The following is a 26,744-nucleotide window of genomic DNA, read 5'->3' as shown; positions in this document are numbered from 1 at the left end:
GCGTAACAATTTTCTACTATTAACACAAGCCACGCAATTTGAATTTTAAAAATCTACACATTTTTTTTTGCTCACCCTTTAGATAAAGGTTGTAAATAGTATCACCAAGATAATATTTCCCTTCTTCAAACATTAGTTTTAAAGGGTGTTGGTATGTTTGGACAATATGAATAATTTAAGAAAATAAACTTAGTTGATAGAGGTTGCTGGTAGTATTACAAAGAGAATATCTATATATATAAGTAGGTATAGAATATTTAATTTTTCCTCTTTGAACCTTAGTTTTAAACTTGTTTAAGAAATTTCAGGATAATTGCCTAAAATTGGTTACTCCAGACAAGGACATCCAAGCTTGTTTTTAAATGGGTGGAGGGGTAAAACCCCACATTTAAGGGGGGGGGGGGATAATATAAATTTTTAAAAACTTAAGATAGATACATTGAAAAAAAGCATAGAAACTCTATTATATCAGATCTAATTATTTTTTATTAGACAGTATTAACTGCAAAAAAAGTTTTTCTAATGACATGCTTTGTCCAAAATAACCCTCAATTTAGATTCACTTTTTATTATTACAGTATAGTTGTTGTTGGTCCGAGTTCAATAATAAAAATGAAAACAGTTCAACCTGTGAAATTGGAAAGGAATAGAACACAGGGATCTAAATGGATAAGACAGTGGTTAATGAATTGATGTACTGTACATCCCCAGGGCAGATAAAGAGCTAAGGTAAAATTTAAAAAAAAAAACTATATGAATAAGATTAGGGTTCGTTGCTACAAAAGACCTAATCCTATAAAAGGTATAATCCTTAAAAAGACCTAAAATACATAAGACCTAATCCTACAAAAGGCCTAATCCTAAAAAGACCTTATCCTACAAAAGCTCTACATAAAATATAACAAAAAGCCTAACCTAATACTTGTAGAACAAGCAGAATATTAATTTTATTATAAATACAGTATTCTATCTAAGGCGCGCTGACATTTTTAGGTCTTTATTATGAATTACGAAAAGATGTTGTCATACAAGCTAAATGGATACCTGAAAATATAAAATTAAAACTATTTTATTATTATATATATTAATAGAAGAATAATGTGATAATGTCCTTATTGGAAAAGCATTATTTATTAATATTTAAATGTATTTTTTTTAAGTGCATAATTATTTGTTATACAGAAATAAAACTTTCATAATAAAAATTCTAATAATACATTCATAATCTACAAATGCTGAACAAAATAATAAAAAACATTTATATCAAAATATTCAAGTGGCTTTAAACTTTGATTCTAAATTGTTCACTGCAGTCACCCTCTGCTGTATTCTGGGATGGACTAAGCTCATTCTTGTTCAGCTTGCACACAAATTCAAAGGAGTTTGGATCAGACATTGTGAATGTTACCTAAAATAAAATTCATTTTGGTTATTCTTTGAAAGAATATGAACTCATGAAACTATTTTTTCTCTCACATACTTCAAAAGTTAATTATTTTAAGGTTTTAGTTGTTTAAGAGATTTTAATTATTTTTTTTTATTTTCAATCTTTAAATGTTTAATTGTTAAGGATATATTAGATAGGTTATAAACGTTAAAATGTTTCCTACTACTGCTATGTCAGCTTAGAGTAGGGTGAATGCCTTTACCCAAAACAGGCACAACTCATTACCATGCACAGTCAGGACTTCCAGGCAAAGGCTGTGCAATCAAAGAGTAGGTTGTGTGATGGGCGTTAATTAACCCAATACCCCATTTGTTTAAAAACGAAAGATTTGGCTCCACTTATTTATCCTAAGTTTTTGGACCTGAAGTTAGAGTGTCATGGATAGCAGCCTCTTCAATATTAGATAATTGATGAATTACCTCTTGATTTTTGGGAGCCCAGGTACCAGAACCACTCCAGGTGACTCTTACCATATGAACCTCTCCTTGCAGATTACCCTAAAAAAATATAAGTTTAGATCAATTAAAGCTTTAGTAACAATTTTTAGTAGCGAAGCTACTCTAAAATTTGAAATGTCCCTCTGAAACGTTTTGGAGGGAACATGATTTTCTCGACTACTATTCAAGATAGACGGCTGAAATTTTCATAAAGATTTGCTTAATGGTTGGGGTCTGAAACAAAGGATGTCGCAAAGCACAAAACCGATGAAATTCAACTCTATCAAAAAAAAGCATTTTCTCAGAATGCAACTAATACCTACTTTTTCAAAGAAGTCTTCCAACTTTTTCTCCGCTGGCGAGTCTTCTCCTTAACATATAAAATATATTTTATAGGAGTAAAATTCAGTCTCAGTTAATGTATTTTTTTCATATATTTTATTTCATAATTACGGTGTCCTACCACTGCGGGGCTACCGTTTACCCAATCTAACCTAACCTATTATGTATATAAAATAAATATAGAAAGTTCAAATTATATGTTAGGCACTGTAATCATAGGAAATAAAATTATAATGAAATGATACTGTACCGAATTACCAGAGGAGGGGGGGGTTAATTCTTGCAGCTGTCTCGTAATTTAAAGGTAAATGAGTAATGAGCCAGTCTATCAGTGTTTTTCTTTACACCCAGATTACGAGATTCCCCCAAGTATCTTTAATTTGTTATGAAATGAAGTCTTAAATCATTTCAATTCAATTATACATTAAGTCTATATGTACCAAATTTTATATTATGTTAAACAAACAATTAAATTCATTTTGTAATATGTATGTTTCAAAATGTCAAACTTTTTAGTTTTAGTAGCGAAGATACTCTGTTGTAACTGTTTGAAAATGTCTGTCTGTCGGTATTAGTTGTCCTGGTTTTATTTTTTGTGTTTTACATATGAACAATGCATTTTTATTTTCTCCATTACTCTCTTTCTTAGGAAACAATTGTTTATTGTTTATTTTGATTACTAATCTTCCTTATTATCAGATATTTAAAAGGTTATTTTTTATTTAAATTTCATTTTAACATGCTGATTGATGTTCATTTTAAAATACTCTAATTTTTTTATTGCAACAAAGACAATAATTTGTTCAGTAAGAAAAATTACACTTATTAATATGTAACAACGGGAAACACGAAGCTATTTTATAAATAGACAATCTGAAGAATGATCTTACTTTATGCTTAGATTTTCTTTACAAAATATATAGACTGAGCAATTAATCATTTTACTACCGGACGACCGTATCCTTAACTATAGAGTAATTATGCTTCCAAAAGTTATACATATGATATTAGAAATATAAAAGTTTTTTTCACAATGACAATAACATGCATTTTCTCACCGGTTATGTCAATTAATTCTAAAATAATAAAAAGATAATAATTTCTAATTATTTTAGGCATTATTTTTTTTAAGAAATCAAAATTTAGAATGTGCTATAAAATACATATATATCGATTAATATCATTAGCTTGTGTCAAATTCTTTAAAAATTAAAAAGTAAAATTAAAGAAAGTTAAACATATTATAGAGTTGCTTTGCTACAATAATGTATTAAACCAGTTTAAATACAAAAATTTCTACCATTCATGCATTAATTAAGTTAATATATAGCTAATTGGCAAAAAAAAATTTGAAGTCTTTTGTAGCCTTACTTTGCTGCTGGTATTTTGGAAAGCCAAATACAGGCTGCATAAATTTTATTAAGCAACTGCTGATTGTTTTTTAAACCTTAGAATTTATAACAAAAGACTTTAAAAATGGCACCTACTTCTGCTATTACAGATGCGAGACATCTATGGACAGACACATTACAAACTTTCCCGATTTTGTATTACTTTTGAGGAACATGATTCCAGTTACGTCATATTTTTCTTTCCCGAAAAAGGGAAGGGGGGAAGAAAATCTCTTCAAAAGAGATGGGAAAACCCCCTTTTCTCCCATCTCTTTTTTCTTCCCCCCTTCCCTTTTTTTTCTTTCCCCCTTCCCTTTTTCGGGAAAGAAAAATATGACGTAACTGGAATCATGTTCCTCAAAAGTAATACAAAATCGGGAAAGTTTGTAATGTGTCTTATGGACAGAGCAGGGAGAATGCCTTGGCCCAAAACAGGCGCAACTCATTACTCTGCACAGTTAGGACTTCCAGACAAAGGTCGTGCAATCAAAGAGTTGGTTGTCTGTAGGGTGTTGCTTAACCTAATATCCGGAAATATTTGGACAGAAAAGAATATATTTGGCTCCCCTTAGTTATATTTGGTTGCTGGACCTGACGTTAAAGTGTCATGGACAGCAGGCTCTCCCGTAGGAGGTTAATTGCCAGGTAGGTACCATTACCTCGCCAGTTATCTCTTACGGGCGGAGATGCTGTCCATGACATTTAAATGCCATGGTCCAACAACCCAGGATAACCAAGGAGAGCCAAATGTCTCCTTTTCTGTCCAAACACCCGGGGTATTAGGTTAAGTACCACCCATCAGGCAGCCAACCCTTTGATTTCACGACCTTTGTCTGAGAAGTCCTAAATGTGCATGGTAATGAGTTACGCCTGTTTTGGGCCAAGGCATCTCCTCTACTCTAACTATTAATTTCGCGAACCTAACATAGGTTCAGTAGGAACCATTTTTAACATCTTTAGTTAGGACGCGGTGTGTTTAGTCGAGATTAGAACCTATGACCTCGCCGACGACGAGCGAGTGCGCTACGTGATGAGCTAGGGTCACAGGCTAGGTAGGTACCTTTATATCTACCTGGTATTTACCATTTTTTGGAAGCTTATCCAGAGCCTTCAAAAACCTTTTCCCTTCCGCTGTGTCGCACAAATTTTTCTAAAATTAAATAAATTTGTCCAAGGTTGTTTTTGAGAAGTAAGAGATATTTAATTCAAAGAAATATTACATATTTTATCCCCAATTTTCTCTTATTTGCATTATTTTCTTTGTTGTTAACAATTATATCAAAATGATGAGCACCAACGATAATGCTGAACAAATATATATTTTCCCTAATAATGATTATATTTAAATGGTAAAAAAATGGTGGCAAATCATTATTCTTCTGATTAAAATATCAGGTCAATTATTAGTGCTTTGATTATATTATTTCCTAATCATATTTAGTCCCATTGGGGCTAAAAATAAGTGGAGGGGTTATGGGTAAAGTGTAAAAAGCACCCTTAGTTTTATTTTCCAGGAAATAAGTAACGTTAAAAAACACTTTAAACGCATTTTATAAAATATCGTATATATTTATTTTGTGTTGATCGATTACAACAAAAAATTAAGAAAATCATTTAATTAAGATATATCAAATTATCATTGTGTGATATTTTTTATTCGGGGTGTATGTATATTCTTTTTTGAATGGATATAGAATATACGCGGATATTATGACAGGGGACAAAATTGTCGTAAAGTTAGGTTGCTAACAAGGAGCTAATTTATTGGTCAGTTCGTTGATTTCTATTTGGAGGAGAGGGGATGAATTAAATTGGGTATCGTTATTTTAGCCCGCTGCGAGTATCACTTTATTATAGAACATTAAAATCTGGTGTAACATCCAAGTAATAATATGTTTTTTCTTTTTTTGAAAATATTAAATTCTTTACCTGTAAATTTACTGGAACTGTCAAAGGTTCTGCTCTTTGAATCAGCCTGTAAAAATAATGTCAGTAAATTCTAAATATTAAGGGATATGACAATGGATTGTAGTTTTTTTATATTTTTTTTTTATTTTGTTGGGTTGGTCATTTTTTTCTAGGGCGATTTCTCTTGGGATGGTGGTGGTCTCTCGCCTAAAATATTTAAAAACCTTCCCAGGTCCTTCCATTAGAATCTAATTTGTAAATGAGAACCATATTGGTTCAGCGGTTAGTGAGATCCTTCGGTGAAGACAGACACACATCCTTTTATATAAGGATAACCCCGAATTGAAAACAGGTATCTTGTAAATAAGATAAAGTAATTGTAATCTAATTCCTATGATTTTGTGTAGGTTTGATTTAAAAGTAACATTTGATGTATTTTTCGCTTGCATGAAATGTTTTCTTATTATCTTTGAAGTCATATGGGATAAGACTATGGACATTAAATTGATGTATATCCCCAATGATTTTGACACTCAACTTACTGAGAAAACAAGGATGACAACATTCATAAAAGCGAAGCACTGAAACGGTAGGACAAATGGACATTAGCACTTGTATAGTGTCAGAACTGAATAATCAGAATATAAATGAATAAGAGTAAAGCAAAATTGTGAGTAAATTCGCTAAAAAACTTCTTGATACAGGATAATGTTAATGGACATACTTCCATTTTTAGGACTTGATCATAGAGTTGCTTTGCTTATAACATTGTACTTTGTTGTATACCAAAAATCAGAACAATCGGATAATTAGATAACATAAAAATTTGTTGTTAAAAAAGTAAAAAATCAACATGTTTAAAATGGACGTACGGACATTCTGGTAATGGTTATAGAGTTGCTACGCTTTCTAAATCGTACCTAACTACCACAGGAATCACCATGCAAAGTTTGAAATCGATAGGAAAATTCTAACATGCATAAATTAACGAAAAAATCTATCCGTCTCGTGATTTTAAAACTTTTGTTTTGTAATTAACAGCCCAATGTCCCATCCCTCCCTACTTTGGAGTAGGTAATTGTTACCTTACTTACTGTTTAACAGTTTATTTTACCTGACTAATTCTTTAGTTTCTTGTGGAATACATACTATTGAGCTATGAACAGTTGTATAGGGCAACTAAAATAAAAATTTTAGTATTATTTTTCACGAATAAAGTTTGACTGCCAGACTAAATATTACAGAAATATTGATCTAATCAAGAGCTTTTGTTTTGTTTGTTTGTTCTTTGCTTATTTATTTTTATTCTTTTCTATTTGTAGATTATCATCCTCGTTTTTTATGTTTATCAAACCAGAGCTCTTTTTTTAATATTTATCTACCTATTTATCTATCTATTACCTCTTTCACTATCTATATAACTATCTATTTCTCTATTAATCTATCTACCTGCGTAGTTTTCTATCTATCTATCTATTTCTCTATTAATCTATCTACCTGCCTATTTCTCTATCTATCTATTTATCTAACTGCTTATTAATTTATATATCTTAATGTTTCTCAGTATATCTATGGATACATATATTTACCTATTTCTCGACATATCTATCAATCTATCTACTAATCTATTTCCATATCTATCAATTAATTCATCTATCTACTTATTGATCTATTAATCAATCAACTGTTTCATCTAATAGTACATCTATATATCTATTAATCTATTCATCTAACCTTCATCTATCTATCTATCTTCATACCTCAGGTGGAAGAGTAGAAATATCTGTGTAGGGAAATTTAGCCACAGCAAATCTTTTCTGTATCATTCATACAATTAATTTTCATTTTTTCGGCTGCTATTTAAGATTACCTAAGGTTACTATTTTTTTTAAAAGATAATACTTTCAAAAGAGCATTCATTATACAATTTTGTCTGTTGGTCCATCAAATGAAATGTAATTATTATTTTATGAAAGTCTTCTGTCAGTCCTTCTTTTTCCTTTTCTTTCTCTTTTTTTTTCATGAATTTTGTTATTCTTGTTTTGTGATTTATTTGGTTTGTTAAGTTTTTAGTACCACAAAGATCATTCCTGCAAAGAACAGATTATTCTTTAAATCTAACCTAAATCGTTTTATAGAAACAATGGGTCAAATGCTATTAAATTGAAAGTGGGTGGCTAAGTTTTGTAAGATTAGACACCCTTATGAAGAAGGGAACGGGATAGATCAACGTATTAATAAACAGACGGATGTACATTCATTAATTAAGGGTAGCTTCGCTAGTAAAAGGATTAAAAACAGGACAGCAGAATGTGTCATGTGTGAAAATACGTCTGAAAGGGAAAGATGATCGAAGAGAAGTGGGAAAAGAAACCCCTAAACAAGAGATGGATAATATGCGTATTTTTATGACGTCACACATGACACTTTCCGTAGTTTCTTTAAAACTGTATAAAGATATTTCCTGAACTAGAGCTGTATGCAGGTTGAACATAGATTTGTCTGTTTTATAAGGACTTTTTCCTACTCCGTTAGCCTGGAATAAAAAAGGATGATAACATCCATAAGTAGCGAAGCACAAAATTATTAAAATATGTCAACAAAGTGACATAAAGAGGCTACACTCTGTGGGAGAGGGGGAAGTCAACCCAAAATTACTTAAATTCTTCAGTTTAAAAGGGAAAAAGTAAAAAAAAAATTTTTGTGGGGGTTACCTAGGGGCGATTTATCTTAGAAGGGTGGTATCCTCCCGCAAAATAGTTTTAAACCTTCCCGAAACCTATTAGAAGCTACACTGTAAAGATACATATCGGTTCTGCAGTTGGCGAGGTCCTTCGGTACACACAGATAGATATCATGCTACTTTAATAAAAGGATATACAACCCTTAGAACAACTAACAATAAAGTGCCTACACAACATCTGTTATCAAATTGTACCTGTCCTAATTTAGCCATCTGCATCTGAACTAGATTTGGAAACTTAGATCTCACTGGTTTATCCTAAAACAAGCATGTAAACATCCATAAAAGTAGGAAAACAAACTTGTAGAGTGTTAGATCTTAATAAGCAGAATATTGATTTTAAGTCTAAACAAAATTATATATAAATGTGATGATAATTACTTAAATGTAAGAACTGTTTAAGGACATACAACATTTTGGACTTGATTATGGAGAATTTCGCTTACCTTGCTGATCTAGAAATCTATTTTTCAAGAACGTCTCGTACCGATTATAGAGTTGCTACGCTTTCTAAATCGTACCTACCTGTTACAGAAATCATTATGCAAAGCTTTAAGTTTATAGGACAATTCTATCATGCTTTATTTACGATAAGAGCTCATCGTTACTTACGTACGTACGGACGAACATACCCTAATTATAGAAAAGCTTCACTTTTAAAAAAGGATAACAAAATCCATAAGTTTCGAAGATTTTAAATATAAAAGCAAGAACAGCAAAGCAAATGGAAGGAAAAAGAAGCATAACAGACAGACAGATTTAGTAAGTAACTGACAAACAAACTGACTAAAATCTTAGATTGTGGACTAGGTCCTCAGAATTTTAAAATTTTTGTAGCCATCCTCTTTAATCAAAATTAGATGTGGAGAGAGCAAAGCAACTCTGTAATTTACTGCTTATTAATAATATATTTTACAGTACATTATGTATTATATTCATGATTTTTTACTTTTTATTGCATCTTTCCGTGTTATGACCGTACTTAAGTTTTTTTTGAAGGATTAATCTTTATTCTTTAGATTAAAATTTAAATATAGGTTATTTTATTAAACGTTTCAACCACTATTTGTAAGATACAGAAGGGATAATTTTTGTATCATCATTGGGGATGTACATCAATTTATCTACCAGTGACTTATCACTTTAGATCCCTGCTAAAATTTAATACCTTTGGCCTCGCTGGTCCAGGTATAAACAACAGAAAACCATTATTTATTGTTTTCGGATCTCTAAATAGCAAAAAATAAATTAATATTAATAATGAATTAATTTTGTTTCTAAGCCCCTTGATTTAGGATTATGTATTCTGAAAGAGAAGCATAAAAATAGCCCAAAGCCATCCTTTTAGACAAGTTCATCTTAAAAAGCCAGCTGTAAAAACAACTGAGGTATTTCGAAATTTTAGCTGATTTGTTGGGAATGTCCCGCTCCGACCCTCCCCCCCCCCCCCCCCTACCAAAACTGCTAAGATGAAGTAATATTTTTTTTCCCAATTAATTCAGTTGTCTGTTGTACTTATACCAAGAAAAAAGCATACATTTAACTTTTTTTTCCTTTTCAGAAAACTTAAAAAATAAAAAGTATTAGTGTGACAACTCACAACTATTTGAATTATTAGGAAAATATAATTACCTTAAAGCCTCCTCCCACCAGTTTTGCATGTTGATCAAGTATTTTACACCATCCCTTATTTATAAAAAAAAGGTCATTTAAAAGTTTCATTCATCATAAAGTTTTACAAGTATGTTAGAATTGTCCTATTGATTTCAATTTTTAGGTACGATTTAGTAAGCAAGGCAACACTAAAATCAAACAAGATAATTTAACAATTTTTTCTTTGAAGTAGTAATCATCCTATTCAACTTAATTTGTGATAACGATTCCTAGGACAACAGTATCGAATATCATAGGAAAGGCATCTCTGTAATCAAGTCTTAAAAATGTAAGTAAGTCCTTAAAACAGTAAATCCTGTATTTAACAAGTTTGCAACAAATTCATATACAAAAAAAATATTTAGCTTATTCAGTTCTGACACTTTACAAGTGTTAAAGTTCGTTTGTCTTACTGTCTGATCGAAGAGCTTCGCCTTTATGAATGTTATAATCTTTGTTTTGACCAAAACAAGAACATGTCTAACCTTGGATGTGGAGCATAGTACATCTTATCAACTCCGGAATGGTGGGTTAGATAGTCAATAAATAGATCCATTACTTGGTTATGTTCCTCACTAAAATGAAGAAACGGAAAGTGTCATGTGTGACGTTAAAAAAACGTCTAAAAAGGAAGGATAATAGGAGAAGTGGGAAAGGAAACCCCTAAAAAGAGATGGATTTAGACGTATCTTTATGACGTCACACATGACACTTTCCGTATCTCCCACTTAAATAAAATGTTTAGTAGCACAGTAACTCTACAACTAGAGTATTGTCAGTTGTAACTGTATGTCATATGTCCAATCAAATGTCTTAATTTATGTTAGTTTTGATAGTTATATGGGCAACTCATTGCTTGAAGGTGACATAACGAAATGTTGAGTTTTCCCTCAAAGTACCTTGTTACGCAAAAGAACCCACTCTCCTTATCTTTTAAATAAATTTTAAAAAAGGAAGGGGGGGGGGTGACTTTTTAGTTTGTTTATTAATTTAGGTTAGGTTATCAGGCCACTGTAAGTAAATGTGCTGCAGGGTTGGGGTCCCTATCATGGGTTGGACAAAGGAAAAAATTACCCCATTATTTTCAATTTATTTAAGAATAGAGTAAGGGGGGGGGGGGGCGGGTTTATTAATCGTGAGACATTTTGAGGGAATTGAAAGCACCAAAAATGACTCAATAAATTTAGCTGCTTTAGTTATCGACGTTTTATATCATTTTAAATGTCTTAACAAAAATTAATAAAATAACAAAATTATCAGAAATAATAAAGATTTATCCTTACCTTATATCGAAATTAGCAATCACGACGACATTTGGTTTGTCCCTAAAAAATAAATCTTTTAAAAAATGTTCATATCATTAATTATTGAAAAGCATAGACATACACAAATGTAATGTATTTTTTTTATTTAAAGTATATGTTTCCGTATTAATGTTCACTTTTTTCTTCTTAAAAATGCGTTTTTAAGTTTGTATTAATGTTCATTTTATGATTTTGTGATGTAACACAGACTTTTGACTGTGTTACTCATACTTTTAACATGTCCAAGTATAATATACACTTAAGTCAACTTTATTCTTATTTTTCATATTAAATTTTATAATTTTGTATTAATATACTTATTTTTTCATATACTATATGTATTCAATAAAAAATATTAATTTTTGAACTAATATATCATCTTTTTATATATCCATAATAATTCCTCATTTTGTTATCTAAAATAATTCAATCTTCAAAAATCCTCGTAATTGGATCACTCAGAACCCTAGAGGTTAGCTTATTTTTGTAGGGATAAGACAATGGATGATAAATTTATGTACATCCCCAATAATAATAAAAAAATTTACTAAATTTGCAGTTTAAAATAATTGGTTGAAAAGTCTAGACAATGATACAAGATTACAAATGAAAAGATTTTTATATATTCTGGGTATCAGTATAATTTAAAGTCTATAGTCCCTTCCTTCCTTTAACATTTAAATATCAATTCCCATCAAGACACTTACGAGTGTTATTAAGGATCCAGTCAAGGAATTTATCTTAATTATTTTAAAGTTGATAAAGATTGAAGACTCTAATATCAAATTAAAATAATCTATATTATCTCACAGTTGAAACGTATTTAAAACCAGTTTTTGGCTCTGAATGAATATTTTGCAAAATGTCCAGTTTTTTTGTTGAGGTATTCCAACCTTTTTGACAATGGGTGATGATCTAAAGATTCAGCAAACCTGTGAACTGCCCTGATAGATTAAGAATAATATTTAGTAAAATTCAAGACTCTACAGTCGCAATTTTATTTTCAAGAAAGTTGTCTGTATATTTTGAATAAGGTAATATTTTAAAACTTGGCATCTTAGAACCGAAATTTAAACACATCTACAGTCACTAATGGGTCAAGAATCCGCAGCTATTGAGCTATTTTGCAATAAATTTCAAGAAATTTTTCAGCCGCAAGCAAGCTATCTTTTTATTATTTGTTACAAAATACCCAAAAGACAGTCCTTCTTTTTTTTTCTAGAAACTTGGTTAAACAATTTCCTCATTAAGATGCATTAAATTATTATTAACTAGCAGTTGCAATCCCTGGCTCTTTGAGACTCCTTGGGCACTTTGTGATTGGTGGTAAGATTACAATTTTAGGGTTCCAGGACAAACGCAGGAGTCCCAAACGTCGGAGTGGACAAACGCAGGAGTGTTACAATATTAATTTAATTAGGTATTTCTATACAGGTTAGGTTAGGTTAAGATATGAATAAACAAATAAGCCCCCCACAGGGGTTAGGCATTTAAAAAAACCCTAAAAAATGGCTTAAAATAGGTTAGGTTAGATTAAGTATCCACTTCTGCGTTTGTCCACTCCGACGTTTGGGACTCCTGCGTTTGTCGTAGGACCAATTTTAGGTAATTTGTTTCTGGTGTTAAGTTCACCATATAGAGAAGAGTTTAAGTTCCTATTGGTCAGATCAAAGAATTTCTGTGTTCCTATGAGTAATACTAAAGGATTACTGCGTTCCTATTGGTCAGATCAAAGAATTTCTTTGTTCCTATTGGTCAGATCAAAGAATTTCTGTGTTCCTATTGGTCAGATCAAAGAATTGATCATCTATAAATTTACCTGTTATGCCAGCAAGATTCTCCAACATAAGGTTGATCAGATCTATGTCCATGATCATGAAGTAGTTCAACACTCAAAACATCAGCTCTATAATAAAGGATGGGATAATCAACCTGAAAACATTTATCAAGCATCAACTTATTGAAAATTTTTAATTTATATCTTTTAGTTAGCAAAAAATATTATTATTAAGTTTTACACATTATGCAATATATCTTTTAACTGTTGTATGTTTTATTGAAATATACACAAATGTAATTTCGATGTTGCATTTTTAAATTTTTGTGTTAATTTTTTTGGCAGTAATATAAAAATACTCTTCAATATTCACTAAAACTCGCATGAATTCAACTTGTTATTAATAATCTTTAGCCTTACCCTTGTATCATGACTTGGCTGGTAGGAACTATAACAATGACCTCACTCCTTGCCTCATACTCCATCCAGTCAACCAATAAAATAACCTAAAAATGGATAGGTATATAGATGGATGGATAAATAGATGGATGGGTAGATGGATGGATATATAGATTGATGGATAAATGGATGGATAGATAGAAAGGTATATGGATATGAGGGTTGTAATATGGATAGATGGATAATGATATATTGACTGATGTATGAATTGATGAATGGATAGATACATGGATGGATGGATATAGGTACAAAAGGATGGCTATTTGATGAAATGAATTGATTGATGGATGGAAAAATGAATAATATTGATGGATTTATGAATGGATGGATCTGTGGATGGATGAATAAATGAATAGATGGATGGATTTATGAATAGATGGATCTATGGATGGATGAATAAATGAATAGATGGATGGATTTATAAATGGATGGGTCTGTGGATGGATAAATAGATTGATAAAAACCTGATGATTTTGCTTGTCCACATCAACAATTGTATCTTCTTTAGGTGCTAGAAACATATATTCTCCACATCTTAAAAAATTATGAATCTTATAGATTAATCATGGATTAATCCAGATAGTACAAATTTAGGGCTGAGTAAGCTTACAGGAAAGTTCTTTAGTAGAAGAAAGAAGTAAAGTTAGATCCACAAGTAGAACAGCAAGTCCTAACATTTGAGATGAGAAAAGAAAAGTGAAAATACGATTTTGCATTAAGATATTTCTTTTCCTTTTTGAAATATGTTAAAAATCAATGAATATCTTAATCAGACAGATAGACTTTAGTTTAGGAGTAGCTTTGCTACTAGTTAGCAAATTGTTTGTATGTAAAGTCATTTTTTTAATTCTTAAGATAAAAAGATGATTTACCTTTTTTCCCTTCCTCTTGTCTTCATACAAACACTAAAAATTTATTGAAAATAAATAAATATAGTGATAAACAAAATTACCTCATTTGTACATTAAAATAAAAATTCAATAAAAGCACCCAAAGTATTTGAGCCAACCAATAAGATAACGGTGTTAAAAAAGTTTGATGTCCAATTTCTCCTCCCTCCCTGATTAACTGCCAACATATAAAGGTAGTAAAGCACCCAAGGATAAGGTTAAGTAACATCCAACAGACAACCAACGTTTTGATTGCACGAAATTTGTCTGAGAAGTTTTAACTGTGCATGGTATTGAGTCGCGCCTGTTTTTTGGCCAAGGCATTCCCCCAACTCTACTATTAATGTCACCCACCTGACATAGCAGCCGAAAGAAATTTTTTGAACGTCTTTAGTTGTGACGCGGTGTTAGGTTGAGATTCGAACCTACCAGGCCTCCCAGATGACGAGCGGATGCGCTAAGTGTTGATCCACGGTCGCGGATTACCTGAATGAGTAGGTATCCCCAGTAGCTGGGAAAATTATTCCCTCTTCGTCCTGCGGCCACAGATACTTTAAACTTGATAAGTAAATGATCACTATGAAAAGCTATGAAACAAGAATGACAACATCCGTAAAATTGGGACAAACAAACATTATCACTTGAGACTTAACAAGCATAATATCAATTAATGAAATTGAATATAATTTTCGGAAAATTGCGAAATTTGGAATATTTTCATGCAAAGAACTTGATTATAGGATTGCTTCGCTAAAATAGTGTACCTTATTGCCATAGAAATCATTGTTCCAAAAATCAGATAAATAGAAGGATGATTTTAGAGTAGCTATGCTTTCTAAATGGTACCGAACTGTTTCAAGCTGAAATTAATCGATTACAAAGCCGTACTGGTAAATTCTGTTATATATGAAATTAGACATTTTGTTTGTCCGTAAAGATCTCGCAAACCCCAGAAACTATCAATTTAAGGAAATCTCACTTAGGTTGCAATAAGCTATTTTATTTGTAAATTAAAGTCTTGAAAAGCAAGCCCCTAGATATCCAAGGGGGGGGGGGTAAAGTGGGGATTACCCCCCCCCATTTAAAATTTACTCCCCCAAATTTACCCCTGACAACAGATTTCAGGGGGGGGGGGAGGTAATTACCCCCCAAGCAAATTTTACCCCTGACAACAGATTTCAGGGGGGGTTATTACCCCCCCAAGCAAATTTTACCCTCGGGGTAAAAATTTTGGGGGGGTAATAAAAAAATTTGCGGCCATTTTACCCCTCTCAAAAAACGAATTAACCCCCCCTTAACAAAATTTTATCCCCCCAAAAAATAAAAGCTTGGACGCCCCTGCCCCTAGATATTAAGGGAGAGGCCACTAGCAACAAAAAAACAGTCGAAAAGGTCTGAAAAAATTAGTTATAAGTATTAAAATTCCTGAGTAGCCCCCAATTCACAGTTGTACGAGAAATAAGCACGAGAATCTGTTATTTGACTTTTCTTTGCCTATAAAAATTATGAATTATTCCATTAAATAACTGTTAATAACTGTCAAAAATTCAAAGTTTAATTAAAATCAATGATAGATTAAATCAAAGCAAATGGAGAAAAATCAAAATTACTATTTTACTTAATATTTTTCTTAATTTAATCTTTTCTCCATTAATTTCAAGCTTTTCAATTTTAGAACGAGTTGGGAAAAAGGTTTATTTACAGTTCACTGTTCCTTTTCTGGCTGGTTCAGGGAGGTAGGGGACATTGGACTATTAATCAAACTGGTATCCAATGTTTTGTAACCGCTTCTTTGCTGCCACAGAAACTTTTTTTTACTTTTAGTGAATTTTGATTGGCTAGTTTAAAAGCATCCAAACTTTTTAGCCATTAATTTAAATCTACAGAAGAGCCTATATTGTTTTGGGATGTATTAAAATTTATCGTCTATTGTCTTATCCCTTTGGACCCCTGGTATATTACCTTAGCCACCCGCATACATGTTGGTTTACATTTCTGTGGAATCTTTCCAAATGGTTTGTTACAATAATGAAGATTTAAAAACCTGAAATCAAAACAAAACAAGGATTACAACATCCAAAATAAGCATATGACAACACGTAACACGAATCGTATTTTGCTCGTTGGCGCGCAGGTGATAGATTCGAATCTCGGCCTGACACTGGGTCATACTGCTGCTATGTCAAGTGTACGACATAAATAGTTTGAGTAGTTGGAATGCTTTTGTCCAAAACAGGCACAACTCATTACCATGCACAGTTAGGAAATTTCATACAAAGATCGTGCAATCAAAGAGTTGGTTGTCGTCTATTGGGTGTTACCTTACCTAATACCCTGTGCAATTTAAAAGCAGAGTATGTTAAAGGTAACGTGTAGAGGACTTTTTCCCGAAGCGTCACCATGCCACAAAGAGGTCATCATATCACCGCAGTATTACTATATTTAGACACGCCATTTAGACCAGCTAATACCAATAACGAAATTAATTCGGAAAAAAATCACGAAACCTATATGTGTTTTTCAGTTGTTGTTGGGGGGCAACACATCGTAAAATTGACGATCTCTCCATTTGCCCCCCCCCCCAATATTATTTTAGATTCATTTTGCTTGTTGGTTATACCTTATTCCTGCATTTAGACAAATAATATCTTTAGTTATAAATTATCTGCTGTATATTTTTCTGTATTAACCCCAATGACAGATAGACGGACAAAGTGAGAAAAAGAGTAGCTTCGCTACTTAGGAGAAAATTTTAAGTTAACGTCAAACAAATTCTGTAATTTTAAATTATAACATTTTTAAGTATTGAATTTAAGTTTTTAAAACATTTATTTTATCGTAATAGAAATTTCAAAATAAATTTTAGTAGCGAAGCTACTCTTTAATTAACTTTGTTTGTTCGTTCTTGAGTCCGTAAAGTTATGGTGAAAATATGATTTCTCGGCTGCAAAAAAAAATATTACGGTATCATGATTGTCAGTCATTCTTTTTCATTCAATTTCTTTTTCTGCCTCTCTTTTTTTTGCTCTATAATTATCTTTGTCCGCTATCTTTTTATGCTTCGCAACTTATTTATGTTGTCATCCTTGTTTAAATTAAATTTAAAATATTTACCTAAACCTAGCTGAATGAAATTCAACATATTGCATTCTCACTTCATATCCTTAATTGTAAATTAAATAATTATAAAATTTTAAACTGATAACTAATGATAAGTATGTCTAATGTTGTTAAAGCTTGATAATTATTATTTTTATAAAAAGAGAATAGTAGATTTTAATACAGCTAGTATCATTCTCTTAAAGTGTCTACTCCCCCCTCCACACAATTTATAAAATAAGGGAGAAGGATAGTTTTTTCCTTAATACCTAAACTGCAGTGCTCTGCAGCCGCGCGTTAACCGCCAGTTATACAACGTTATATTAAACGTTATACAATTTTAAAAATCAGCTGAAAGTCTGAACCTTCCCCGATTATCGCAATCCATTTTTAAAAAAAAAATTTCAAAGCATCCAGACAGGTTTGAATTTAATGCTTAGTCTCGGCTGCTGAGCCCTGCCTAAGCTTAAGGAACCTATAATTGACCTAAAGTAAAACAGTAATACACAAAAATTTACCCCCCCCCCTCATTTTTAATTTATTAAAAATATGCTGGGGGGGGGGGGTTCTGGGAAAGTTGCCAATTTACCTATATATGTCATATTGTTCTTCTCAACTTTGAATGGTTGAAGATAAAATGGAACAGAATCTGCATCATCGAACCTAAAAATAACAAGGATAACAATATTTTTAGCTATCATAAATCCAAATATTTGACTTCACAAGTTCATCTAATAAAGCATCCTAATAATGATACTTGTAGTTTAAATATCTTAATTAATTTTAGTGTATTAATTAGTTTCTAATAAAATATTTATGTGTTCTATTTAAACATCAAATTAAAAATTTAATGCATTTTTGTTGTTGGCATTTTTTGGTATATTGTTGTAAAATGTTTTCTGTCTGTCCTTTAGCCTGTCAATATGTTGGGATTGTGCGATTTTTATAACAACCCTTCAACATATTAACATTTGTAAAAAAGGAAAATTTTCGCTGCTCCGTTAAAAGTTCTTCTTGGTTAATGTGTGTTGAACGGGATTTGACGAGCAACATACAGTTGCGGGAATGTTTTTTTTCTTTAGGAAACCCAAGAGACAAAAACCTTCCCTAGACTATTGCTAACATATCTGGCATTATTTACACAATTCCCCCCCCCCCCTTCCTTTACAAACACACACGCACGCACACACGCACGCACACACACACACACAAACATACAACTTACTACTTTATAGAATAGACTTGTTTTATTTGTGAGTTGTGGTATTAAATTATGAAAATAACCACCGCACAGCCAACATACCTTATAATAGAACTAGTTGTTTAGCCCCTAGCCTCTAGGATAGAGCGAGTTGAGTCAGAAAAATGGCCTAAAACCATGTTAAGACATTTATTTTCTATTTTCTAAGTATAACCTCATTGAACCAGTAATTTTCGAGATCTACAGCTTCAGACAAAAACTTTACTATTTATATTAAAGGACTAGCGGCTGTCTCCCTAGCCTCCAGGGCTCTATATTTGAAAGATGAGAAAAGAGCAGAAAAATAGCCTAAAACCATCCCAAGACTTAAATAGAAATAAAATATCCTAAAGCCAAACCAGGAACCCTGTAAAGCTCTAAAATACAGAACACAATTGGTTCAGTAGTTAGTGAGATCTTAAAATACATTAAAAAACATCCTACTTTATATTAAAGGATATCTTTGTTACTAAAAAAAACACAAATACCTGGCTTTGGAAACCCATTTAGTCCTCATACAAGATATTTTAGCCTCGTCCTTTTCTTCAACATCAATAAAATCCTATACAAATATATTTTTAACTAAAGGCCTCTAGGGGCACTTAGAGGTAAATTGAGGAGGGTTTGTCGACCTTCTACTTTTACTTTGATTTTTTTTTCTAGGGGCGATGGGTATCCTTCCCCATATTGGTTCACTTGTTAGCGAGAATCTAAGCTACAGACAGAAACACATGCTGTTACTTTTCAATTCTGAAACAAGTACATTGTTGTACATTAATGTAGCTATAGTCATTCAAGCGATTAATGCAAAGAAAATATATTTCGTGGTTGAAATTTAAATTCCTCCTAAATAAACCAAACAGCTGATTTCAAACCAAAATTTATTGGGGGGAGGGGTAAACATCGCCCCCTCCCTTCTTGAACATCATTGATCTTGAATGCTGCAATTTAAAAATTAAAATACTGCACATTAACCAAAAATCTGTTGTCGGCAATAGAGGGAAAAATTTTAAATCAAATTTCAAAAATATATTTTAATGAAAAATAAAAAATCACGTTATCTATTTGGTAATCTATTCTTTAAAAAATTATATCTAAATTAATTTTCAAAATCATAAATTTTATAATTGAATTTCAAAAACCTGTTTTTGGACTTAAAACATTGCAATTATTTTCTAATTTATTTCAGTCTTCACTCAATCTTTGTAATTGTGACTGGATTTTAAAATTATTGTAGTTGATCAACATGATTAAGATCCTAAGTTTAGTTTTGTACTTTTTGACCCAGGCAAATGGTTTGCCAATGGGTCCGCCGATTTGTACTTTGACTCCACGGCACTCGAACCTGCAGGCACAAAAGGGGGTAAGTCTCTTTTTTACTTAATGTGTTTTATTTCAATATTAGTTTAATATTTTTGTAAGCTTTATTTCATAAACTAAGATATATTTCACATTTGCCTGAAGTTCAATTAAAAAGATATCATAATTTTACGTCTGATGTATATAATTGGTAATATAATGGTTAATCTTAGAGTTATTGTTGGATATTTTTATCTAAACAATTTTTAAAATATCAATCTAAAGTGAATTCTTAAAAATTTGCCTCCCTAAAATCAGTGAGGCTCCCTAGAAATGTAGAGGGGAAAACTGATTTAGTGAGACAAAAGTTTTTTTTAAGAATTCATCTCTGGTTTTTTTTCAGTTGATTATCTTTTTTTAAAACGTGTGTTTAAACTCTTGAAATATTTCAATGTTTAATAAAGCTTTTTTGACCCCTACAGGATGCTATCCATACAATTATACAGCTCCTAAATCTACATTAACCTCAATTGACATTATTATATAAGATATCTTATCCTTTAAAGTTTGTTATATGCATATACTATGAGTTGGGAAATCGACTGCAGAATCTCCTAGAATGTATTACCTACGGATTTAGTTATATCTTTATTATTGCTGGTGAATATCAAATAAATCTTTTGATTTTAGGATTGGAAAGAACATTTTGAGGTTCACATGTTCCCGCTCAACCAGAAGAGACTGCTTGATCCTTTGTAAGTATAAATAGTTGTTTCACCCCTTTCCTTTAGGTGAACTAAAATCACTTAAAGTAATCTATAAGGCTTTTCTGAAAAATACAACTTTCAGATTAACAGATATTCAGATATTCTAAAGCGCCTAAAATATTTTTTAAAACTAATTTGATAGTTTTTTTTCTATTCAGTTTAATTCCTAATTTTTTCTCAGGAACCAAGAATTTGCTGCTCTCCCCCCAGATGGCGTGTTTTTTATAATTCAAGCCAAGGTAATAGATTTAAGAGATTTTTTCAATTTTCTTTTTATGGTTGCAGCCAGGAAGAGAGGGGGCATAGAGTTTTAAATAATTATGAAATCCACAGCACTTTGTCTCAGTTACTTGACTTTAATTAAACTTTTATTGCTGGATAAAACTAGCAGTGCTTAACTTTTATACCAATTTTTAATTTTTAATTCCTAAATAGGAATATTCCTGTTTTTAATAAGCTACGCTATTAATATCTTTGACCAAAAGAAGTGGTTTTACGGCTCCATTTATTTTTTAAAATTTACAGTATGGTTTCGAATCCGATTAATGTCCACTGGATAAGAAACTGGTTTGAGCGATACTGAAAACTAAGTATTTGTTTCGTTTTTTTATAATATTTATTTTCAGCAAGTGCCAGGTAGAATGGCCAAGGAGATCAAGGGCTTTGCCTTGGAGGTGAACGCGGCCTACACCATGGGATTCGACCCTATCACCTTCCCCATGATCAACCAGAACAGAAAGATAAAGCAGATGGAGTGTCAGAACGGCGCGGCATTCCTGGCCCACAGGGACCCCTCTCCCAAGACTAGAGTTAGCTTTTTTGTGGCCAACAATGTGAACTACAAAAACCGCGGAATCGCCAGGTTTAGAGCCACTATTCTTAGCGACTATGCTACATACTATAGTGATATTCAATTTTAATCGTCCTGACCTAATATGTGTAAAATTTAACTGTGATAACTAAAAATTTGAATAAATGACTTGTAATGTACTAATATTGTTTTTAATAGCAACGCAGCTACTCTATAATTTACTTTGTCTGTCCATCCATAACGCCATGGGGAAAATGGATTTACTTAGCTGCTATTTAAGGCAGATTTCCGATTTTTTGAAACATTTCCTTCAGACAAGAGCATTTTAAGAACTTATATCTATGGCAATTTGACTGGTTTAAAACAGCTGTTGAAACAGTTTTTAAAGGTAATTGTACAAAAATTATATTTCTTGTTCCAAAGAAAATATCATTTTCTCTACTCCTATTTAAGATATATTTTCTAGTTTTCTCTAGAATTTTATTTCATTGTTTGTCTTTTATTCAAGACCACTGAACGTTTGCTTGAAAATTGACTTTTTAAATTTGTCTATGTTTTTTTGTGCTCTGCTACCAAGGGAACTAAGCTACTCTATACATATTGATAAGTTGATAATACCTCATAAACATGGCAGGAGTTACTAATTCTTGAATGATCCCATCTGGAACTCTAAAATATTAATAGATAATTAATAAATAAATAATAATAATAATTAATTACTTAGATGTTGCACTATATTTTCATGTACTCTGTTGAAGTGGTGCTTATGCAAAGCTGGCTACAATAAAGATACGTCCTTTAACCCCATTTACCCTTTCCCCTCCCTTCCACTAGATGAACGAACTGACCCATAAGTAATGTCCTTAAATGATAAATTTTCCACCTTCATGATATCCACGTAGATTCGTTATCCTTGCTATTGGATTGTTAATTAGAATGGTACCCAAGGTTTTGAGAGCTAAACTCAATCGATTTTAAAAACTTCAGAGATGGGTTTTTGAAAAAAGAATGCCGCGTTTTTTTTGACATTTTTTAGACATGTCGAATAAACAGAGTATACAACTATTTATTTAATTATTTCGCTTTTGTTGGTACGGCTTTCATAGAAGAAAAACAAATTATCTTAAATCTATTTTTGCTGCATATTAATTAATGCATCTTTTTAGAGCTGTATTAGACATTATACAAATGACTAAAATATTAATTTGAAAATTATGAATTCTTTAGTTGTATACTCTGTTGGCATTTACATAATAATGATTGATTGAACGAAGACGATATCGTCTTCGTTCAATCAATCAATGTCTAAAAAATGCCGGAAAAACGCGGCATTCTTTCTCAAAAACCCATCTCTGAGATGGGTTTTTGAAAAAAGAATGCCGCGTTTTTTTTTGACATTTTTTAGACATGTCGAATAAACTAGAGTATACAACTATTTATTTAATTATTTCGCTTTTGTTGGTACGGCTTTCATAGAAGAAAAACAAATTATCTTAAATCTATTTTTGCTGCATATTAATTAATGCATCTTTTCAGAGCTGTATTAGACATTATACAAATGACTAAAATATTAATTTGAAAATTATGAATTCTTTAGTTGTATACTCTGTTGGCATTTACATAATAATGATTGATTGAACGAAGACGATATCGTCTTCGTTCAATCAATGTCTAAAAAATGCCGGAAAAACGCGGCATTCGTTCTCAAAAACCCATCTCTGGTTGTTCTATCAAATTTCATTTGATTTGCTAATTCAAACTTATTGTGAATTGTACTAATGGATTAAGAATATATTGTAACAGGGGAAAAATGTCGTCGTTTTAGTTTGCTAACATGGACATCACTTATTGGTAAGTTCGTTCAGTAGGAGTAGAGCATATGGGTACGTAGATGGGGTGGAAACAGAACATCATTATTTTGGCCAGCTGCGCTATGGGTTTCATTTTACTAGAGAACATGAAAATCTGGTGTAACATCTAAATAATAAAATATCCTTTACTGTACCATATCCTTTTTATACCTTGACAATACATGAAGAGTTAAGCTGACTACATTCTGGGCTTGCATAAAAGATCTCTGTAATTTCCATATCTCCATCACTTGAACTCTCGTCAGGATCCTATTACCACAAAATATAGTTTCTTTAGTTGTAGCCTCACGGTTAGTTTTTTATTAAATGAATAAGTTAGGGTACAATGTTTGGCACTTTCGATATAAGTAAATGATAATAAAAAACCCATAGAATGCGATAATAACTTCAGAAAAATCGAAGAAAATAGTTTTCATACTTAATTAACGTTTTTAAGTTTTTCTTCAAAAAGTTTAGATAAGATGCCTTTAAAAGTCGTCTATGATTTTGTCAGGGATAAAAATGTAACTTTAAAATAAGAATTACAACATATTTTTTCAATTAGTACAAAGTAAAATTTTGAACATTTTATTGATCAGTATATTTTTTAAAATGTGAAGTAGAAACCTGAATATTTTATCATGAAAATTGTGTTATGATTTGATTGTCTGCTAGATTACAAGAAAAAGATACTGACAGTACTTGTTGGTTCTTTAAAAAAAAATAGGTAGATTACTTTCAGAACCCCTCTTTTTGCAACATTATTTCAATAGAACAGAGCCGTAGTCTTAGTGTACTCAATATCTAGACAGCCAACCATTGTTTTAGAATTGTTCAATTTTTTAACTTCTGATAAAAACAGAATTAATGGTATTTTTGTAAATATTTTACCTCCAAGAAATGGCTATACTTCCCAATCATATGTTGTGTGATATTTAAGAGGAATTATTTTGATATAATGTCATTAAAATATTCGTTGAAAAAAGTGCTATTCTAGCTTATACTTTACATTTTAATGTGTATGATAATTCAAATAAAAGATAATGAAGATTTATATTATATTTAATTGTTATAATTATAAAGAAAAACCTGGAAACAGTAAAAAACTGACTTTATTTTATTGACGTAGGTAAAATTTTGTCAAATATTTGAATAAAAAAACAATATAAAACAAAAAAAATTATTTTTAATATAGTCACAAAAAGGCTTAATGAGTTTAGGAAATATTTCATTCACTAATCATGTCATTTAAACTCTATTAAACAGAATAAAGTGTAAAAAGATGTTTTAATTTTAAGTAATTTCAAATGCATTTTAATACCTTTTAATGATTTATTTTTTGAAACATCTTTTTATAAAATGTTATTGATTTTTGAAGTTATATGTTAAAATGTTTTTAAATTTTGTTAACATTTTGTTTTAAATGTAGAAAATTAGTAATTCTAAACATTCAAAAAATGATTTTATTAAATTTTCATCACTTAAATTGCATGTTTGATGAAATTTTCAACTGATAATTCAAGAAAAATCGTTTAAGTTTTATTATATTTTACTTTGAAATGTTAAAAAAATATATTATTGTCAAAAATGTGGAAGTTATACTTTCCTCAAAAAAAGACCTAAAACATGCAAATTAACACGTGTAATGAGATTTTTTTTCTTTCAGGTTTAATTTTAATTAATTAATGATATTATTTGTAAAAAGGATTTTATATAAAAAGTTTTAAAACTAGAGTTATGTAGTGGTTCTACAAAAGGTTGCGAATTTATGCAATTTTCTTGCAAAAAAAATTTTCTAGGATTTTAAAAATAGCAAAGGGTGTTATTAGACGAACTTACAGATACAATTGCTAAGTCATTTTGGCCAAACTCTAAAATAAAGTTTTGACATCTGAGGGTCCAACCGTGGCCTGTAAACATCCAGGATATAATTTGCTAGGTCCGTTTGTTCGTTTGTCAATATTTTTTGTCTCCTTTCTATTCAGGGACAAGGGAATAATAATCTGCCAAACAACCCTATAGGAAAATTTCCCCACAACCCTCTTCCCCTTTCCTCTCCTTCTTTTCAACCCCTGAAAATCAAAAATATACTTCCACATACTTTATTAAGTTTCGTTATTTTATTTAGAATTGATTATTAGATTAGCTACACCTGGTACCAATGAGCATCCAGGATATAATTTGCTAGTTCCGTGCGTCAGTCGATTTTTTTATCATTTCTATGATCAATTGTCTCCACTCATTTTGTCCGATTATCAATCTATGATTTTTTTTGTGCTTCGCTGCTTATTTTCATCCTTGTTTTAAAACTAATGTAAATTGGGGTGGGGGGACGACTTTTCCCCCTTTTTCTTCTAGTGCCCCTGGAGATCTCTAGGGGCGTAACCGATATAAAAGTATATTTTATTTCCTCGTGAAAAGTTTTGTGATCCAGAGTCTTGATGGCTACTTTGTCTGTGGTGATATCTGCGTCTTTATGGAAATATTTTATCCTAAATAATAGACATAATATAACTAGATAGTACATTAGACCCTAATATGTAATACAGAGTCTTAATGGCTACTTTGTCTGTTGTTATATCTGCGTCTTTATGGAAATATTTTATCCTAAATAATAGACATAATATAACTAGATAGTACATTAGACCCTAATATGTAATACAGAGTCTTAATGGCTACTTTGTCTGTGGTGATATCTGCGTCTTTATGGAAATATTTTATCCTAAATAATAGACATAATATAACTAGATAGTACATTAGACCCTAATATGTAATACAGAGTCTTAATGGCTACTTTGTCTGTTGTTATATCTGCGTCTTTATGGAAATATTTTATCCTAAATAATAGACATAATATAACTAGATAGTACATTAGACCCTAATATGTAATACAGAGTCTTAATGGCTACTTTGTCTGTGGTGATATCTGCGTCTTTATGGAAATATTTTATCCTAAATAATAGACATAATATAACTAGATAGTACATTAGACCCTAATATGTAATACAGAGTCTTGATGGCTACTTTGTCTGTGGTGATATCTGCGTCTTTATGGAAATATTTTATCCTAAATAATAGACATAATCCTATTATATAAAGTAATAAGCGTTTTTTGTTTGTCCTGAAGGATCTCGCTAACCGCTGAACCGATATTGTTCTCCTTTACAGTGAAGCTTCTTACAGGTCCTAGGAAGGTTTTAAACTATTTTAGGGGAGGGTGTTTTCACCCCCCTCTCCCCCCCCAAAAAAAAAATATTTTTTTACTCTTTTGAAACTGAAATTTAAAATGGGATGTTGTCGACTTTTCCCCCTCCAACCTTAAGTACC

General features: G+C 31.2%; 4 protein-coding genes and 1 long non-coding RNA gene across 5 annotated transcripts; 1 reads left to right on the top strand and 4 right to left on the bottom strand.

Moving 5' to 3' along the window:
• Nucleotides 1-1,112: 1,112 nt before the first annotated feature.
• On the bottom strand, nucleotides 1,113-1,997 carry LOC145332235 (uncharacterized). Its single transcript, XR_013884089.1, has 2 exons — nucleotides 1,867-1,997; nucleotides 1,113-1,408 (listed from the first exon to the last, which is right to left on the bottom strand). It is a non-coding gene; the product is annotated as an uncharacterized LOC145332235 (long non-coding RNA).
• A 2,668-nt stretch (nucleotides 1,998-4,665) lies between these two features.
• LOC145331244 (uncharacterized) lies at nucleotides 4,666-11,263 on the bottom strand. Its single transcript, XM_080175861.1, has 10 exons — nucleotides 11,205-11,263; nucleotides 10,407-10,496; nucleotides 9,901-9,954; nucleotides 9,437-9,497; nucleotides 8,464-8,526; nucleotides 7,951-8,061; nucleotides 7,286-7,342; nucleotides 6,640-6,704; nucleotides 5,547-5,592; nucleotides 4,666-4,767 (listed from the first exon to the last, which is right to left on the bottom strand). The coding sequence occupies exons 2-10, from the start codon at nucleotides 10,475-10,477 to the stop codon at nucleotides 4,666-4,668; spliced, it is 630 nt and encodes a 209-aa protein (XP_080031987.1). The 5' UTR covers nucleotides 10,478-10,496; nucleotides 11,205-11,263.
• Nucleotides 11,264-11,637: 374 nt separating this feature from the next.
• LOC145331243 (uncharacterized) lies at nucleotides 11,638-15,135 on the bottom strand. Its single transcript, XM_080175860.1, has 8 exons — nucleotides 15,116-15,135; nucleotides 14,838-14,909; nucleotides 14,334-14,366; nucleotides 13,926-13,995; nucleotides 13,423-13,508; nucleotides 13,045-13,131; nucleotides 12,119-12,169; nucleotides 11,638-11,641 (listed from the first exon to the last, which is right to left on the bottom strand). The coding sequence occupies exons 1-8, from the start codon at nucleotides 15,133-15,135 to the stop codon at nucleotides 11,638-11,640; spliced, it is 423 nt and encodes a 140-aa protein (XP_080031986.1).
• Nucleotides 15,136-15,731: 596 nt separating this feature from the next.
• LOC145332234 (uncharacterized) lies at nucleotides 15,732-23,664 on the bottom strand. The gene is made up of 7 exons (XM_080177188.1): nucleotides 23,589-23,664; nucleotides 22,186-22,236; nucleotides 19,179-19,252; nucleotides 18,040-18,113; nucleotides 17,466-17,514; nucleotides 16,314-16,395; nucleotides 15,732-15,845 (listed from the first exon to the last, which is right to left on the bottom strand). Exons 1-7 carry the CDS (start codon nucleotides 23,655-23,657, stop codon nucleotides 15,768-15,770), a joined length of 477 nt encoding a protein of 158 aa, XP_080033314.1. The 5' UTR covers nucleotides 23,658-23,664; the 3' UTR covers nucleotides 15,732-15,767.
• On the top strand, nucleotides 19,767-21,746 carry LOC145332232 (uncharacterized). The gene is made up of 4 exons (XM_080177186.1): nucleotides 19,767-20,053; nucleotides 20,680-20,744; nucleotides 20,938-20,995; nucleotides 21,383-21,746. Exons 1-4 carry the CDS (start codon nucleotides 19,937-19,939, stop codon nucleotides 21,674-21,676), a joined length of 534 nt encoding a protein of 177 aa, XP_080033312.1. The 5' UTR covers nucleotides 19,767-19,936; the 3' UTR covers nucleotides 21,677-21,746.
• Nucleotides 23,665-26,744: the final 3,080 nt, after the last annotated feature.

Source organism: Acartia tonsa, chromosome 11 (genome assembly GCF_053477335.1).
Source record: "Acartia tonsa isolate MP-2025a chromosome 11, ASM5347733v1, whole genome shotgun sequence".
NCBI lineage: Eukaryota > Metazoa > Arthropoda > Copepoda > Calanoida > Acartiidae > Acartia > Acartia tonsa.
This window is presented reverse-complemented; position numbering and strand designations above follow the sequence as displayed.